The 19,789-nt window shown below is 39.5% G+C and overlaps 2 protein-coding genes across 4 annotated transcripts in view; one reads left to right on the top strand and one right to left on the bottom strand.

The window, feature by feature from the left end:
• The window catches only part of ANO3 (anoctamin 3), a 286,084-nt gene extending 280,065 nt beyond the window's left edge, over positions 1 to 6,019 (top strand). For all 3 annotated transcript variants that reach the window (XM_053925078.2, XM_053925079.1, XM_053925080.2), the window contains 2 exons: positions 127 to 232; positions 1,559 to 6,019. In XM_053925078.2, the coding sequence (XP_053781053.1) occupies positions 127 to 232; positions 1,559 to 1,741 (289 nt within the window). In that variant the 3' untranslated portion in view covers positions 1,742 to 6,019. The remainder of the gene's footprint in view (positions 1 to 126; positions 233 to 1,558) is intronic.
• A 5,728-nt stretch (positions 6,020 to 11,747) lies between these two features.
• The window catches only part of SLC5A12 (solute carrier family 5 member 12), a 37,909-nt gene continuing 29,867 nt past the window's right edge, over positions 11,748 to 19,789 (bottom strand). Inside the window, exons 12-15 of the mRNA XM_024559038.3 lie at positions 19,112 to 19,278; positions 16,968 to 17,071; positions 13,760 to 13,887; positions 11,748 to 11,929 (exon numbers count right to left, since the gene is read on the bottom strand). Of these exons, the coding sequence (XP_024414806.2) occupies positions 11,777 to 11,929; positions 13,760 to 13,887; positions 16,968 to 17,071; positions 19,112 to 19,278 (552 nt within the window). The 3' untranslated portion in view covers positions 11,748 to 11,776. The remainder of the gene's footprint in view (positions 11,930 to 13,759; positions 13,888 to 16,967; positions 17,072 to 19,111; positions 19,279 to 19,789) is intronic.

The raw sequence follows: 19,789 nt of genomic DNA, 5'->3' as shown, positions 1-19,789 counted from the left end.
CCTCCCCATAATAACAAGCCCATTTGAACTGTCCTTCTGGAGATCTGGCAGATCAAGAATATTTGGAGCCTCCACATTTTGATCTCTGTTCTTCAATTTTTTTTGTTTGTTTTTTGTGGATTTTAGATACCGAGACTACAGAAGTCCCCCTTGGAGCTCCAAACCCTATGAGTTCACCTTACAGTACTGGCATATCCTCGCTGCTCGACTGGCCTTCATCATCGTGTTTGAGGTTAGTCACAAACTGGTAGAGTAACTATAGCTAACTGCTTTTCCAGCTGATCTATTAGTTGCCTCTTGGAAGTCAGCTCATTAGTGACTTCCAAAAAAGGACTTGACTATGTCCCAGTAAAAGGTTCAGATACAATGAAATCAATCAGTCTAACAAGTGCAAAACAGCAATAGCTGAAAAATGTAAGAAAGTAGGTTAGTGGGTGGGTATTTGTACAGGAAAACTAGGATGAAAGTCTATTTGAAGTTGAACTTAAAGCTTAGATTTGAGCCTTCTAATAACCAAATTTTAAAAGAAAAGGATGGTTTTTTATCATCTGATAAAATAATTCATATCCATTCATCAGGATGGAGAAACTTATTTCCTGAATAATCAACTCTAATTACAGTTGATCATGTGTATTAATATAAGAGGCATTGCATAATTTAGTCAATTATGCCTGAGAACACTTTTATAAAAATTGCGTGGATTTAGATTATCAGGTCATGCAATAATGTTAGATTGTAGTCCCATGAAGAAATCTTGGAGAAGCTACAGGATTACTGGCTTGCTTAGCATAAAATCAGCAACCAGCTTGATACAGTGAAGCCCTTAGCACTGGAATATATTATCTATTCTCTGATGTAACCACTAAGGTCTAAGGACACACTTGGAAGGCACCTGTTTCCTATGACCAAAGTTACGGAGAGAGGGAGCGAGGAAAGAAACTCCTAGCCTGCTTTTCTGTGGGAAATCTGCCCTGCTCACTATGACCCACGGTGCTGTGCAGTCTCCTGGGACACATGGCAAGCTCAGTTAAAAGTGTTTTGAATTCTTTCTTCCCACATAGAGACTATTGTCACAAAGTCCTTTAGGTAAATGGGTTCTTTTCCATAGATCACAGTAACTCTATCAGTATCAGATTTTTTTTCTTTACTGAGTAACTGAAAGATCTACATTTCTTTATGGGAAAAGACAAAGGATACATTTATAATAATGGGAAGTAATATTTAAGTAGAATCCTCATACCAACATTAAGAGACATTGTTACTATCACTGTTTTAGAGGTGATACACAGAGAATGTAGGTGATTTGCACAAGGTTACACGTCTGTGTCAAGTGTCAGAGTAAGGTTCAGACATAGGCGGTCTCATTTAGCATCTGTACTCTTAACCACAGGCATATTACCTTTTGATTTTTGTTCCTGGTTTTCATATGTAATACTTTTGTCAATCTATTGTTTAATATCATAGAATAATTATGTAACAAACATAAAAAATTTAAAGCCGTTGTAATGATAAAGAACTTAGGTGAAAAGTGTGCTTTTTCTTCTTCTTAAATTTGCAGCACCTTGTTTTTGGGATCAAGTCATTCATCGCATACCTGATTCCAGATGTACCAAAAAAACTTTATGACCGAATACGACGGGAGAAGTACTTAGTCCAAGAAATGATGTACGAGGCGGAGCTAGAGCATTTGCAACAACAACGGAGAAAAAGTGGTCATCCTGTTCACCATGAATGGCCTTAGTAGATACCTTTTGCCCAGTAGGAGGAGGGATAGCAACTTCAAAGTCTAGGTGGGACCTAGGAGGAAAACATTCCTGGCAGACCATGTGTATAATATTCTACTTGGAAATGCATCACAGCCATTCCTTGGATTTAGAATATCCAAGCTTCTGGGGCAGGGGGGAGATGACTTATGACATTAAAAAATGGCTAGGTTGATGTCGCAGGAAGGCAGGACATAACTCACAGGGAGCTGTATGTTTGAAGGCCCCCACCTTCCATCAGCTGTAGCACAGTAAGAAGGGTGATGGTGCGTTTTCCAGAGACAGAGTTCCATGTAAAATTTCGTAAGCCAGGCATGACTTCAAGTGTAGTGTGGTTTTTACTCCCATTCGAATCTGACTTGGGAACCTTAGGTTAAGATACTCATCAGAAATAACTTAAAGGAAGGATTGCCTTTGCTGCCAGAAATCCACGTCCCTTCAGCCTGCTGGTTCATGAGAATTCCCCTTGTTTCGTGCTGAAATCGTGGACCTGTGCCACGGGGACTTTATGCTGCTCTACGTTGACTATGCAGTTGAAGAGTTGCGCCTCAGCGTTAGTTGTCAAACCAAAAATCTGAGATTCTGAAAAGAATACCATTCCCTGAAATAACAGTCTATTGTGTTCTATTTAAATCTGTTGTATCACTGACAGAACCAGTTGCACTGGATTTTTCTTTCTTTTTTTTAAACTAAATGCCAATAGAGCCACATGCTTATAAAGTATGGGTGTTTATACTCCTATCATTTAGAACACTACTAATTCATATTTTGCCATGGAAGTCTGTGTATAATATAGTTAATTTTCCCCTTGCTGATTTATTACATCCACTCATTCAGAATAATTTGAAATGCTGTAAATATTTTGGTTTTCCTTGTACCTTTGCACCTTGACAATATGTAATGCGAGTTACAGTTTACACAGCTCTGAGACCACTCCCACCGTACACCGTTGTGACTTGTTTTTTCAGGAAAACAGAAGCCAGATGCTTTTCAACTCTTTTGCTTTTCCAGCAATGTGCACTCTTGCTCACGAGTGAATGAAAGCAATGCATGAATGTACATTTCTATTACTTGTCACATTATACATATATTTTTGAATTTTACTTTTCTTTCATTACTGAAGGGAGTTTTCTGTTATTTCTTTGACAGATTGATTTGATTTATTTTTGAAAACTCTCGAGAAACAAAGGCAAATTAAGTGTGAGAGATTTGCTCTTTTGTGGAGTTGCTATTTCGGTGTCAACTCTGTATCTTTGAGTGTGACTGTTCGCAGATGGGTGAAGTGGGAAGGGTGGGACACTGAACTGCAGAACATCTGGTGAAGGCATAAGCTATGGGGGCAGCAAGAGAAGAAAGAGCGGAGTTGAGTTAAGGAGATGTATGATGGAAATCAAGAACCTTTTCCTCACAAAACAGTCAAAGCTAATCTCAGTTTTCTTCCCCTGAGAATGGGGTGAGGAATAACCTAATCATCCATTTACCCATAGATGCAATTATTGTGATTATTATTTGTCCAATTAAACAAGGCAGTTATTTCTAAAATTCATAAAGACCAAATTAAACCCAATGGTAATAAAGCTACTTCATGTATATGCTAGCTTTTCTCTAGTAAGAAAATTATCCAGTTTCTCTTACTAGAAAATTATTTTTATAAGTCTAACGCTAATTTTTTTTTAACTTTTCCTTCTTTCCTTCTATGGAAAAGTTATAGTCATTGGTTGGCTGTTTGGTTTTGACAGAAATATTCACTTCCTTACTTGTCTTCTGATTCTGAGCAAGAAGAAGGACTTCAATCTTCTAAATGTCCATCACATGACCTTGCCACATGGGACTCTTCCATCAAAGAGGTTCTGTTTCTGCTGCCTGTGTGTCAGAGCAACCTACCTTGCTAACTACAATGAAGTTGTGAACTCCTCCATTTTCATATCATTTGCACTCCCTCTTCCTTTGTATACACACGCCTGAGAATAAGTACTCTCTGTGCCTATTGAGGATGTAAATGTCAGTCAGGTGCATAACCTAACACTTATATCTTCTCCAAATAAGGGACGCAGGAGCAAAGAATCAGGACAGTATGCCCCTGAGAATTCTTCTCTTTCAGAGTTACCTTTTATACAACCACCATGAAGGTTTAAAATTATATGGATTGCCTAGAGTGAAACATGTGAAAATAAGAAACTATTTTAAGTGACAAAGTATAATACATCCATTTAGAAAATGCCTTCTCTGATATTTTTGAAAATGATGGAAAATGGGAGAAACAATGAAAAAGCATCTGAAATTTTCCTCTTGGGAAACAAGGCAGTAGAATTTAGCTATGCCTTCATCATGGTTAACAAGAAAATATTGACAGCCCTTCACAGTATGCTAGTTTTAGACCACTCTGCTTTAGTTGAAATGCTTTATACCACGGTTTTCCAACAAATACAAATTCTTTCTCAAAGATTTATATAGCACACACTCTTCTCAGGAATTCTGTATCACCTGAATGCTGCTTATCTGTTTTCATATTCTAAATCGTCTTTTCAAGCAAATTAATGTATATGTGCATGTAGTCAACCATGACAAGTTGTTCAGAGCTGAAGCGCTTTCACAGTGTAGCGTGTGGAAAATTGCCCGAGACTGTACCGGAAGTAGTGTGTACTTGTCTGAGCCTGCGCATGCACTTTTAGATGAAATGCTGCCGAGTGCCCGCATGAGGTACAACTTCCACTGCTGCACATTCTTCCAGAACAACTCTTAGCACAACCTATGGTAGAACGGAATGAAAAGGAACTTTTTCACTCAATAAATTCTCATGTGATATATTTTCCTACAATCTGCACGTTAAATTTACTCCTGCCTGATTTTTCAATATTTCGTTGGGATTTGTTGAGTGTGTATGGGGAGAGGGGCATTACTCATTCTTGAGCTCTGCACGGCAACAGTTTCCAGTTTGTACAAGCCCTTTATCATGTGCTTAAAAGTTTTGACTATTTGTCTTCTGATACATTCATTGTCCTCATCAAGGCATTGGCAAATGAAGGTGCAATGGAGTGTCATACTGCTCTTAATAATGCTTTGTGCTGGAGACAGATGGGCGAGGAAGCTCGCTTCGTTCTTGCGAGGGTGATAATGCTTCTTTTTCACACTTGGGCTGGCTCTACTAATTACCATCAAAATCTCTTTAGGACAGGAATTTTAGCACAGATATAGTTCATGCGGAGGAAGGAGGACATGTAAGGGCACCAGAGCCAACTGTCAACAACAGGCTACCAAATTGGCCATTTGTTTGAATCGACTTGATGTTTAAAATTGAAAATCCAAGCTGCCTGATGGGTTATTTAACTGATATGGCTGAATTGATTAATGTGTCAATTTGTGGCAGGTAGACATAGGCCCAGGATGTTGATTGTGTGTGTGTGTGTGCTCACACACATTGCCAGGCGTATCTTTTGGTGTGTAAACTCTCTGTGAGATGTGCCCAACTCAGGCCTTCTATGATTGTCAGGTATTCCTACTCCATTTTCTCCCAATGACGGTGTTATAAAGGCTTTGGAAGTAGTTGAGGTTACATCCAGGAAACTAGTTAACATTTTACCTCATTTTGGGTGTTCTCGGTGTCTCAGCAAATAACCTTTGGGATGGCCTGAAAAACCCAGCTTCTGATGGAAGGGTGAGCATTTCTATTCAAGATGAAATATGCCAACAATGTACAGTCCAAAGGGAAGATCGTGCTAGCTAGTGTTTATGTATTAGCACTGGTGATAAGTTATCGTCGATTGAATTTGACATCTGGGTTCACCTACAAAACCACCTCCATGACTACATTTGATGATTTTCTTTCTAGAGAACACACGTAGTACATAGCTACTGCATCCTAACCACATCCATGTGGAAGGTGAAGTGAAAGCACACAGTTTGGTAGAGAAAAGATGCATACAATATTTGGGACGAGGTCCAATTTCTTGTACCATCAGAATCTACTCTCTGGAAAAAGCAGCTTATCCATCAAATCTTGTTGCTTTGTGACTGCACCCATGTGTGTGCCCCCACACAATTCTCCCTCCAGAAAGCTCTTGTTGCATGTACAGCTGGCCCAAAGTGGGAGTCATGAGGACCCCAGACAGCAAGCTCTGTGGATACTGCTTTACACTATCCCTAGGAAGGAACCATGGGAGACTTTTAGCGTATGCCTATATTGACTTCTTCAGAATATGTATTTCCATCACAATGATCATTCTTTCTGCAAGAAAAGCAGCGTCTCTGCCCTTCGTTTTTCAGAAAACAAAGCTTTCCTAAATTACTAGTTGGAAAATAAAACGTAATGAGATCCATTCAGATAATGGCCACAAAGATAATTGTCATGGCAACGGTCAACCCCTGCTACTGAAGCTGCCTCAAAACCTTTGTAATTATTTTGTCAATGAACATGGCACTCACTGCCAGGTGAGCACTTTAGGGCAAATTTTATATCTTTTCTAACAAGTAGGATGAGGAGCGTTTTTCCACTGATTTTGACACAGTGTACTTTTTTCATGATTTTTTTCCTGAGAAGAGAAGGATAAGATGGTCCAAAAAACCTGGTGGCAAAGATCAGTGTAGAAGCAATGCTTGGGGAATGGTGGAGGGGACATAGAGACTTTTCTACTGAAAAACTAATGTATCTGACTTTCAGATTCTATTTCAGTATCTGCTGCGCGCATACCGTGTCTCCTTTCTGACTGAAAAACAACTGCAATTTAGTTCATCTTTTAACATTCAAAGGAAATAGTTTCTTATTCATTATCTATTATAAGGTTTATGAAGCTAAACATAGTAGCTTAGAGTTTAGTGAAAACTCCAACTAAAAAGTAAATGTGCCAAATTTTAATGTTAAAGATGAAAATGCACTTAAAAACATAAATAATGGCCCTGGCTGGTGTGGCTCAGTGGTTGAGTGCCAGCCTGTGAATCAAAGGGTAGCCGGTTGGATTCCCAGTCTAGGACACATGCCTGGGATGCGGGCAGGTCCCCAGTAGGGGGCGCGTGAGAGGCACCCCCTACAAAAATATATAGATATTGATATATAGATATAGGTATTTGTTATTGTTAATCGTCAAACATTCCCACCAAACTCATATGAAATTTGAAAGCCAACTTAAGGGAGCTTTGCTCTGTTGAAATAAACTGAATCAGTTTTTAAGCTGGTGTCTTCAGGTCAGCATTCTTGAAAATGGTAAAAAATAAAGGTACGTGTAAACCTTGCAATGTCATTCCACGTCGGCCAATACCATCGCCTGAATGCTCAGTTCTCCACGCATTCTGCCCGACTATATTTCACTGTTATAAAAACCAGTTTAGGACTTGCTCGTGTATTTTCTTACATGGCAATTACTTACATTAGGATATTAAAGCAATGCACTATGTGCAATAGCTTTTTTTATTATTAGCTTTTCAATGTGTCCAAGCAGATTTTGAAATCAGAAATTAACTGAATGCCCTGAGCAGTTGTGTACACATTTGCTTTAACATTAAAAAACAAAAAACAAACAAAATAGATATGTTGCTGTTTGTGGAAATTCCTGAGGACAAAAAGATCAAGGTAACCCATTAAGTCATGAGGTAACTTCTGTGTTTTGCTTGTGTGTGTGCGCAAACGTGTGCCCTAAGCCTTGGGTAGCCCCAGTATTACAGGCGCCATTCAATACACTGAAGAAGTGGTCATGTCATACAGTACGTCAGACCTAATTTTGACATGTTTACTTGGTTACTGGTAGACCTGCTTTAGTCTCTTAGTTACTGTAAAATATTTTAGGGTAGATAACTACTTTGCATCTTATTCCTAACCCTGTGGAGACTGTTCACACGGATCATTTGAATGCACTTCAACCTGAACTTACTTTAAAAAATAATTAAAATAATTATCTAGCTTAATTACATATCTATGCTCATTCTGCAGGTTTTCTCCCCTCAAATTAACTACTTGTGTAAATTCAGCATTGAATTTACAAGTACTCCAGGGATCTATGAAAAAGCTACATAACATTTTGGCAATATAAAATATTTTCAATATCCTATTGATATGCAGAAATATTATCAATTAACATTTGATGCCATAGGCCAGGACTGTTTGTCATAGGGTCTAATGAGAGAGCCACCGATTCACGGACACCCCAGATAAGGACCATGCTGTGATTAAGTAGCCCAGTGTTTATAAAGCTTAACCACATATGCCTTCTGAAAATAGCTGATATTTCAAATACAAAAAGTAAAATATTAGAAAAGTGGGCTTATGTCTGTTGTTCACACAGGCGTTTGCAAATCTAGATTGATTTGGTCAGGACATCAGAATAGAAGAGGAAATAATAGCTTGACTTTTTTAAGAATTAGAAATAATAAAACCCATTAGATGGTTTACTATCAATTATAAGTTGCACTTGATTAATTTAAAATTTTCTATCATTTTAATATATGCCATTGGTAATTTGATTACAAATTAAGATGTTTGAAAATAGATTCTACTTCAAAGATATGAGTGCTGGATAAAAGGTTAACTCCACAGTAAACCTAAATGCCTTGCAATAGAGAAATTGAGCACATGCGGGTTCTAAATATATGAATGTATATATAGAAAGCTAAAAATTCGGCAATGTTTTAAAATGATTGATTTCTAAAAGAACAATTAAAGGGAGACTCCTCTATTTTTTCTGTTAGCAATCTGATCTTGGTAATACTGTTTGACTAAGATTGTAATATCACAAAAATATTTCAGTAATACCCTCTTTGAAATACTGTTTGCAAGCCCTTTGATCTATGGTTTATTTTTTTATTCAAGTAGTATTATTTAAATAAACAAAGAGAAAAGCCCTTCCCCCTTCCACTGTTGTTTAGAGAATCACAGTTGCTTTTCCTTGTGCACTGAGTCATAAACTTGGATTAAGATGCTATCTACTCATAAAGGTTTACAGTTATAAATGTAATACTCAACCATAGATATGGATATTGCATTTTCCAGTAATAAACTTATCTATCTTTATCACAGTATTTTTTCAACAATTTATGACTCTCCAGAAAATCATATTTTATTTAAACTTGGCATTAACAAGGCTACTAATTGGAAATGTATGGCTTACTTTAATTTATACCTTATGTTTATCTTGTTACTTCTAATTCTCAAACTACTTTAGTAATACTTGTACTATGCCAATATCTTAAAAATCCTAGAGAAACAGTGAACTAACTGAACTTGAATACATTAATGAGTACCATTTCCTTCCTTTCTTCATATGCTACAGATTAACAAGTATTGAATGTCCCGTGCAGGCCAGTCACAGCACTAGCTACTCTACATGATTTACCTCTGTACATCCTCATGACAGCCCTGTTAAGTGAGGACAATTTTTGCTCCTTTCATTTTGTAAATAAACTACTTTAAAAAGCCTTGCCCAAGCTTAGTGAGATAATTTGTGTAAGAACTTACGTCTGAAGCAAAGCTGTTTGACTCTATTCCTCGCTTCAATCAATAAGCTGTCTCCTTCTCCAAATGGTGACAAAGACACCAGTCATCAAAACAGATTCATTCAGAATGAGCATAAGAGGTGTTGAGGTCATTCCATTCCACTTTTTTACCAATATTTGTTGTGTTAAAACAGAGAGACTGGCATCAAGTTTGGTACCTTTTAGGTCATCCTAGGAACTCATCATTCATAGCCCTATTTATGGAGCTAGTCATTCTGTGGTGAAAAAAAAAAAAAAAGCCACAGATGTAACCCATTTCCATGGCTTGGATTGAACTTGGCACTGGGCAGATCTTATACCGCACTGGTGGCCTTTACACAGCTCGGAGCTGACATTCCGCAGAGCAAGGGTAGGAGAGGTGTGCTCTAAATAATCTATTGACTCTAATTCCTGACCCCCTTTTGCTTTGCTCTGCAACCGAAGTGGATTCTATACACTGTGGAAGATGATTCTCCTGTGGATTCCTCTCTCTTTCTACCTGAAGCCTTAGAGGTTTGTGTGTTTATTCCATTAGAAAGTACTTGTGAGGTTTATATAATAATATGAAAACATTACTACCTTCCATTCGTAAGTCACCTTATTCTTTAATGACATTCCAGGTAAGAAAATTTGTGACTGAAAAAATGGATCTTAAAAATATTTCTGGTTAAGTATTCACATAGTACTTTCCAGTACTTACCTAAAAGGGACAAAAATACCTGTAGGATAATTTGTGAGCAAGATATGTGAGAAAATTTGTGAGGGAAATGAAACACCATATGGTACATTTTGTTTTTGTGCGATTTCAAGTGAAAGTTCAAAATCTTGAAATATATTCCAAATGTATATGCCAATGAAGTTTTGCCCAGATTGCAACATCCACCTAATTTCTTAAGTTAAAATGTATAGGAGTGTCCTAACTACTAAAATGTTTCTAGAAATTTTGTTCCTTCTCAATTTCAAATATTTTCCAAACATACCTCCTTTTTTCTTCCTTCAGCCTTTTTCAAATATATTTTTTCCTCATCTCTTTTATAACCCTGTTCCTAATTCCTTCTTTCTCTCCTCCTATTGTCTTCTCCTATTTGAGAGAAGAAAAGCATTGAGCTGTGGCTTATAAATGCCAGTTGTCATTTTTTTCTTTCTTCTATGGATTTTCCCTTCTTTCTGTCTTCTCCTCATAATCAATACAGGTTACATAATATTCCCTATCTCATGTTTCTTTTAAGGTTTCTTTCTCCTGGCTAACATTTAGACAACACAGCTTTTGGGATTCCTCATCCTTGCCTATTTGGACCATTTCTTCTTACTTTGCTGACACTGTTTCTAGGCCTCTTGATCTTACCTGGCCACCAAAATAAATATCTGACACCAGCCATAATATATCTGCTTTCCTCTGATCTAACCCTTGTGGTACTGGTTCTTTTCTTTACCTTTTAAGAATTTTTTTTTGCTTCTTCCAGAAAATTTTCACTATGTCCCCATTTGTTAATTCACCTTTTGACTTTTGTAGTCTTTCTTACTCCAGAACTTTAAAAATTATCTACTAGAGTTCAACTAATAAGATCGTCTGCTACGTTAGCACATTGAGCTTGCATGTAAGAGCTAACTGAGCAGAATAGAAGTCTTGTAGACAAAGTATTTTGCACCAAAAAAAAAAAAAAAAAAAAAAAAAAAAACCCTGGCTGGTGGAATCTTCTGTGGGCTGGTGGACTATTTGCAAGGCCCTTTTACACAATGCTGTCTTAACAGCCTCCTATATGACATTCCTTTCTTCTTTATCCATTTCCAGAGAAAGACTACACACTTCTTGTTGAGCAGAGAAGCAATTGTTCATTGTAAGGTGATAAAAAAGAAAAGAAATATGACACTGAACCCCCAAAGGGGGAAAAGTATTTGGGTATAATTGTTTTCACGAACCAGGAATTCCACTCTCCTCCTGTACTCAGCATAACTACTGCTAAGGCTTGCTCGGGACAACCGAAGTAGCAGGAATGACTGGAAGAGGACAGAAAGATGTGTGTGGCAGGGGTATTAACAGCAGCTGTGTGTTCCTCCTGAAGCCGCAGGATCGGGAAGATGTGGATGTGTCTACACACATGTGAGGGATGGGGATGCTGTAGATGCCATTCCCTGGTCTAATCGGCAGAGACAGAGAAGTATTTAATATGCATACCCCCGTCCTCAGTTGGCCTCCAAACCCCAAAATATCTGATGGTGGAAAAAACTACCAAAAAAAGGAAGTTTAATATGACGACAAAGCAAAGCAAAGAGAATAATTCTTTGTACTATGATGAAATCCAGTCTTAATTTATTCAAGAAGGAAGTCGCCAGGGCACGTAAGGCTTGACTGTTTGTTCTCACTTGAAAGTTTGGATCTTCCAAAGGATATCCTGGGGAACAGTCATTTTATTTGTAGATATAAATAAGTATAAATAGACATTAGAGGTTTCTTCTAGCGGTGGCAACTATGTAAAAACTACTAACCAACAGGCAAGAAGTATGTGAACTCTGTGGATCTCTGTGTGTGTGTGTGTGCGTGCTCACGTGTTGCCTTAGAAATGGGTAATCTTCTCAAAGGCCACATTGTCGTAGCTTTTGTCCTTGGGATCGTAACCTGAAACATGGACGAGGCTTTCTTGTCTGAGTCCATTCTGTAACACAGATTCAGTTCTTTGTTTCCGGCTACTGCCATTCTCAAGGTTTTCCTGAGGAGAATTGAAAGACACATACTAGTGAAATAGTCTTGATGTATTCTAAAACAAATTGAAGGACTCTTGTTTATGCCTCCCCCTTTGAAAAAATGTTATGTAAATACAAAAACTGCACAAATAACTGACCCATGGCACGTTTTAATTGATAACTTTGATGCTTCAATTCACTTAGGTACTATTACTAACGATAATAAACACAGAATAATTTAGTGAGCTTTTACAACATATTGTGGGTTGTGTGAATATATATATACACATATTCATATGTATATATAATTTAGTAGAGCAAACCTGTGACATCCTGGTGTTACCTCCTGAGGAGCGACAACCTGTGTCTCAGATGGTGGTGGCCCACAGTGACATGCTAAGCATCCCTCCCACGCTCTACTCAGCCTTGACAACAGAAGCTGCCTGCATCGACAGGATTTATCATTTATTTCAGGAAATTCTTGCCCAGGAAGATAGATATGTAAACTAATAAGTAACTTGATACTTTCCTTTTGGAACTTACTCAAAATCCATTTATCTGAACAATACACTGACCAACCAGCTGCCTCCTCAGCAAAACAGTGCCTTCCCCATTCGAGCTCCTGCCCACATGGTGTGCTCCTTACTGCAGTAACTATGAACCTCAGCTTTGCTTCATCTGCATGCTGTGATGGCGTTTAGAGGAAAGGGGAGCCACTGACAACAGGTGATGTGATAAGGGTGAGGAGCTGCTCTCCTGGAGTATTAAAAGAACGAAATGTCTGGGCCCAAAAGAATGATAATCAGCCCTAACAAAAAAGAAAAGGAGAGGAAACCCCGCGCCTGCCATCAGTCATGCTGAGAGGACAGACACACGGGTAAGACGTGAGAGGAAACACTGCTGCCCCCCCGGGGTCTGCAGCTGTCAAACACCACGATGACTCTGAATGCTCGGGGCTCTTCGGCCAACGCGGCTCCACGCAGCTTAATTTTCATTCTTGCTTCCCTTCCCCCCTCTCAGGATCCTTCGGCGGGAAGCCAAACCCACAATACAGGCCCGTCTTCCCTGTCGTTGAGGACAGCATTCCGTGGTGCCCCTGGGCTGTCCGCACCCCCGCTCTGTCGAGCTGCATCGGTCAGTAAGTCGAATCTGGTCTGGCCCCAGGCTGTGATCTTCGGAGGAGGTGGCCCTAACAGTACTCGGACAGTGTCTCTAGCCCCGCCTGGCCGAAGCGCAGCTCGCAGTGGAATAAGGAGAACAGGGGCAGGGGGGTGAGAGAAGGTTATGTGTATCCTGCTGCTTCTCTACCTAAGTTCCCCCAATAAATCTAACTTTATATTGATCCTCCAAGGAACTAGAGATGTTTGTGTCCCGGTTGTGCTGCACTATTTCCCACTCCCCCACCCCCACCCTCAGTGCTCAGGTAAAAACTGAAGTTGGGAGGCATGATGTAACTTATGCAAAGAGAGTAAGACATGGAATGAGGGGTAAACCCAGGGCCAACACTAAAGCCCATGCTTTCACCATTATGCGAGACTGTGACCCTATTTTATTCCAGTTCTAATATTCATTTTTATATTATTTCCTAAAATCCACCCTCAGAGGAGTTAAATACAATTTTGGAAATTGATCACTTGGCAAGACAATGGTTTAGCCCAAAGGTGCATTTAGCTACGACATAACTCCTTGCTTAAAGCTAATCAGCTGAGGAAACTGAGGTTGAAACCCAGATTCCTTCAGGTTCTGATACTCACTGCCTTCCCTCCCCACACTCGTCATTGCAAATGGTTTCAGTGAGCAAAAGGATGTCTCTTTGAGCCAATGAATATGTTTCAGAAGCTCAAACACCAGCTCACCTGCTCTGTTCCACCATCATGCTGAACTCCACACCAGCACAGTGTTTTATATTTTTTAGACCAAAAGCAAAATAAGTTGCAGATGGGTCTAATTAGCACTGGTTGAATATCCTTGCCACTTTGGTTACCTAATAATGAAAGAACAGATGGATTAGGTGGTTGCACACTTGAGAAGTAGGTCTCCTCTCGGTCTAAGAGCTGGTTTTAAACAGGTCTGACTGGCTAAAGGACAGAAATTAATAACTGCTCAAAGGGGTGGGAGCTAGTTTTTTAAACATCCACAAGGTGTCAGGTGAGGCAAGCTCATGGCCACAGAGCTAAACAGAAAAACACTTATTTTAAAATATTTATTATGGAAAACTCTACCAGTACCCTTTAACAGAAGTGACAGCAGGAATTATATAATTTCTTCCTTTAGGAAAGCTCTCAGGTTTCAAGCCAATCAGATATATTAAAGGGCAGTGGAGTCAATATTTGTAAAATTGAAAAGGGTATATTTGCTGTTTCTTTTTTCTTCCACCCCAGCATCCTGAGCAAACAATACCCTCATGTTCTCCCCAGCTAGTCTGGACTTTCCTGGTTCTTCCTTCCCCATCATTAAAACGCGCCTGTTCGACGTCCCATGCCTTCAAATCCTACTACAAAACAAGAGTCTCTGGGCAGCAAAGGCTACAATCTTTAATGTCCAGCACTTAAGAAAAAAAGTTAACTGACCTCTGTATCTTTGGTCTTGTCAGAGAAATTTCCTAGAATACATTCTAAATTGTTAGAAATTATATACACACACACACATGTATTTACATATATGTATACATGTGTGTGTATGTGTAAAATGCTTTGGGCTTTGCTGGCCAGAGGGTCTTTTTGTAACTACTCAACTCTACCTTTGTAGAATGAAATCAGCCAGAGACAATAGTAAATAAATGGACATGGCTGTGATTCTATAAAACATTTCTTATAAAGACAAGTAATGGACCACATTTGTTGTTAGTTTGCTGACTCCTGACCCAAGAGATAAGCTTAATGAGCTAATAATTAAAGTTTCCATATCAGAGTCTTGCAGCCATATGATAAATGAGGAATAAAAATGAGTAAGAGTCAGATGAATACAAATTGTTGCCCAGTGAAAAATAGAATAGAATAAATTTATATGCTGTATTCTCATCGTGGGATGTTCTGGCCTTTCAATAATCAGCAAGGATATTTGATCTTGACGTATGAAATGGTATTTTCATTTTACATGGTTAAAGATATAAAGGAAAATAACTTGTAGCTGCCCAGCAGAATTTTACCAATAATTCTAAAGACTTTGATGTGTATCATGGACCAAGATCACCCTTCAGTAGCTGATGCAGAGAAAATGATGTAAACGATCTGGAGGTATTAATCAAAATAGACATAGTTCTGTTTATCAACATGTGTGAGTAACATGAATAGAATATCTTTAAAGTGCTAGATTATCCAGAAGAAGCAGAATTGAAATTACCACTCAGTAATACCAAGCAAGACAAACAGCAGGACCCAGATAAAATATGACACAAAATGAGCAGGCCCACAAAAGGCCTCTAGTCTTCCCTACTGACTCTTAAACATTTTAAGACATTTTTAAAATATAGAATATTATAGAAAGCTTGTGAAGACCTCTTAGGCGAGAACTGAAGGTATCAAGTTAGCCTTAGGGCCTCATTTGAAAAGCACCAGGAGGCAAGAATATCTGATGTCAAGAGTAAATACTTTTTCCCAAGATTTGTTGGAGTGGCATAATTAGACTCTCATAAAGCACTCCCTTTTGGCCTTAAGGATATTTTACTAGTATCTGGGACATTTTTAGAAAAAGAAAGCATAGGAATTGATACCAGGACAACTGTTTATACTCAAGATGGCAAAGAACTTTCAATCCAAATGCAGTGTAAGTGCCACCACAGCAGCACAGGAACCTGTGAGTTTTGATGGGCACATGGAAAATGTCTAGACTGGCAGCCACAGGGTTCAGCGTGCACACACTTTCTGCTTTGCAGCCAGACAGTGAAAGCATTGCGTTGGCTGTCGGCTAAAGCTGTCTGACTGCTTGACTGGTAAGTCCAGGTGTATCCTACCAGCATCAAGGAAGCCTCCACAGTTGTTGGGGGACTAAGGCAGAATTTAAACACAATAAATACACAAAATTTCATCTGAGTGCAATTTCACAAAGAAAGACATGGGGGAGTTGTAGCACACGAATGCCTGTGGTTACAAAGTTTATGTTCTATCCTATATCATACCCAAGGCTGGCTCACATTTAAGAGAATAGCCGGTGATATCACACCCGGGGTAATAAGTCACTGGAGCTTGCAGAGAGTATTTCCAGTGCAAGGTCGCCAGTGCGTTACTGCCATTTAGATTACGTGTTGAGTGCGAATTTTGACTTCCGTTGCCTGAAGTTATGTAATGGCAGTGGGGAAAAATACACCTTCATACTAACTCATTCAGCTAAAATACTCATATACACTCCAAAGAGACAGAGTAGCAAAATTGCAATGGGCCTATGTCACCTCATTCTCCCTCACCAGTCCCTCATGGGCTTTGTCATAAAAAAGGCGCTAAACCATTGGAGGGACAGTGGCTCAAAGTATGAACAGGCAACACTGGTAGCAAGAATGTCTGACAGCGAAGCTGCTCACTGTGCAGGGCTCATGCCCCTGAAGCAGTGACCTGCAAAGGACGACACATCCAGAAGTGACAGTAAGACTCTCTTCTGCTGATATGGCGAGTCAGTAAAGGCTAACCCCTGAGAGAGTAGGGCGATCGTAGGAAAAACTTCAGTCTCTTCCTGAGGTAAAAGGGAAAAAAATCACTCCTAACATTTAACCTTCCTTATTGATTGTTATACTGCAAAGGATTTCTCATACTCAGGCTTCTGGAGGCCATGTGTCAAAACATCTCCTTTCATACCAAGTGGAGGATATTTAATATACATTTTGTATATATTATTCATTATATGTTATATATTAATCATGTATTAATCTTCAATATTAGATATATATGATTAATAATATATATAAAGAGCGATGTGTTTGCAAGTCACTTTGGAGAGCAGATAGATCTCTCTGGGAAGAGAAGCTTTTTGTGGTGGATCCAAAATCACACCAGTAGCACAGTCGCTCGTCCACCAATGCACGGAACTAGCCGGGTCTGTCTTGGCCCCAAAGAGGAGATCCATGCACCCAACCTGTGATGAAGCTGATGATTACTCCAGCAGCAATGCAGCCCAGGCAGCCCACTGCACTGTAGTACAGGTAGGAGAGCGAGTACCAGGTGTCAGCGACTGCAGGTCTGTGGAGGACAACGGCACGTGTGAGTCCTCCAGTTACAATTCACAGGGACTTAGAGGACAAGTTACAATTCACGGGGACTTAGAGGACTGCTGAGGGTTCATTTTAGGGCCTGGCATCTCTCCAAACCCCAAAGCTTAAGTTTTTGCCATTTGATTATTTTTTGAGGACTCAAAGGCAGACTAGTAGTGCTTGGCATTCATTCCACTCTATCCCATCCATCCCCAAATTACAAATATTGCTACTGAGATACAATTGCAACGAGGACCGTGCTTTCACTTTCTTTTGTATTATTTACTCTTCTGACATTTAGTAAGCCTAGATTTAGTCCCAGAAAATGTGACAAACATTGAAGATTTATAAAGCCACCTTGAGTGGTGTGGCTCAGTGGGTTGTGCATCGTCCTGCAAACAGAAAGGTCACTGGTTCCTTTCCTGGTCAGGGCACATGCCTGGGTTGCAGGTTCAGTCCCTGGTTGGGGCCATGTGAGAAGCAACCAATCTATATTTCTCTTGCACACTGAAGCTTTTCTCCTCCCTTCCCTCCTCTCTTCCCCTCTCTCTAAAAACAAAAAAAATAAGATCTTAAAAAAAAAAGAAAAAGAAAAAGGAGAGTAAGCTGCAAAGTCTACCTATAGGAAGGAGTTAACAGTCGTAAAATGGAGTGGCAATGTCCTGGTGGAAAAAGATCATAAGAGGATTCTGGGAGCATCAAACCCAGGCTGATGTATGAAATGACACCTTAGTTCATTTTTAAAGAACGGTTACTAGCTGATCAAGCAAAGAAAAGAGGATACTATAAGCAGGAAGGAAAAAACAAGGTGATAGACTTGGGAGCTATAAACAAGTTGATATTGTTTGTCCGTAAGATTTGTGGAGAAGAATAACTTTAAATTAATGAAACTCAGGCAAATGAAAGCAAGATGATGGAGTGCTCATACATTATAGGGAAAGGACCACCTACTCAGGAGCATAATTGGGTGTGAAAATGCACATTTATTAGAGTCAGGCATAGTGCTCCTGGCTCTCTCTCTCTCCTACTCCCTCATTCTCTCCAGATAGATAGATGGGTAGATAATAAATTTTAATACTTATAGATATATAGATATAATGTTTTAAAGATTTTATGTATTTATTTTTAGAGAAAGAGTAAGGGAGGGAGAAAGGGAAAGAGGGAAGCATCAATGTGTGGTTGCCCCTTGTGCCCTGCCCTCACTGGGGATCTGGGCCGCAACCCAGGCATGTGCCCTGACTGGGAATTGAACCAGTGACCCTTTGGTTCGCAGGCCACTGCTCAGTACACTGAGCCACACCAGTCAGGGCTAGCTATAATTTTATATAGAGATATAAATTTAATATAATTTAAAATTATATATATAAAATTAGTATTATTTAATCCTCTCAAAATCTTGGTAAAGTACTTATGACTTTCCCTAATGACTGTAAGAATTCAAGAAGTGACAAGTTACTAAGTAGGACAAAGATAAAGCATGAATAAATTGTTAAATTAAAATCCAGACCCAGGTATTTCTGCCCACATTCTTCTCCCTGCACCCCATTATCTCCTGCATTTTTGATATTTTAAAGTACTTTTCCCAGCCCCAAAATCGAAAGGAAGACCTTTGTTAAGGTCTATAAAGTCTGAGTTAGAAATGATAAATTCACAGCACCGCTCCTCTCTCAGTAAATCCCAACCACTCTCCGTGTTGCTCACAAACCTATTCTACTTAGAGCCTGTATTCTTTTAAAAAACACTATGATCTCCAGATGTATTTTCAATGTCCTCACTATTTTATCTGTTTGCACTCATACCTCCAACTAACCCTTCTGCCACGTTTACCCTTCCACACTGATTGCAGAGGAATGGATGTCGACAGAGAGCTGGAGCCCTGCGGGACACTCCGCAGTGCTGGGTGCTGCCCAGAGGACGTCCCGCAGCAAAGCAACATCTGTCTGGTCAGACTGATCGCTGAAGAGTGCACCTTCCTCTAACCTGGTGACCCCCTCCCTGGGACTTACCACCATCTTTAGAGGCCCCATACCTGCTGGGTAGCACCGGAGGCACTAACTCTGTCACGTTTGATGGGACACACTGATCTGTCGATAAAGGCAAGGGCCATGTCTTGGAGGCTGGTGCAGGATAAATGAAGGCCCCAATGGCCACCCAAAATGCCAAGATGATCCCTGTCAGAAGGCCTCCTAGTGCGCCCTTGTGAAGGAAAACAGACGTTAATGCGAGGTTTGACAAAGCCCTTGAAAGTATGATGAGGTAAAGAGTACTGTGCTCCAGAGATTCTGGTTTTCCACCCAGATCTAAGCCGCTCGTTCTGGAAACGGCCTCCCTTCCAACTCCCACAGTGTTTCTTTATTTAAAGATAATTTGTTCCTTAAATAAAAGCACTACATAAGCTCCTGCTGATCATCATATTTAGCTTCCTAGCAGGAATCTTTCCCCTCCCTCAGTTTAGTCTCTTTCTCCCTCTTACCTCTTAAAAAGCTGTTGAAACCTCAGTTCCCAATAGCTGAATTTCAGAAGTTTGGGAAAACCTCAGATAATGGAGCCAGTGTGGTTGTTTTTCATTGACATCTATTATTATAGGCTAATAACACAGAAACTCTATTCCCATATGCTTTTCCAAGTGATACCAGCAGAGTCTCTGACTCCCAAGTTTGGAATGTTGAGTCTAAACTCTAGCATATATATTTACTAGCTCTTTCAT

The sequence above is a fragment of the Desmodus rotundus genome, chromosome 5 (assembly GCF_022682495.2).
Source record: "Desmodus rotundus isolate HL8 chromosome 5, HLdesRot8A.1, whole genome shotgun sequence".
NCBI lineage: Eukaryota > Metazoa > Chordata > Mammalia > Chiroptera > Phyllostomidae > Desmodus > Desmodus rotundus.
This window is presented reverse-complemented; position numbering and strand designations above follow the sequence as displayed.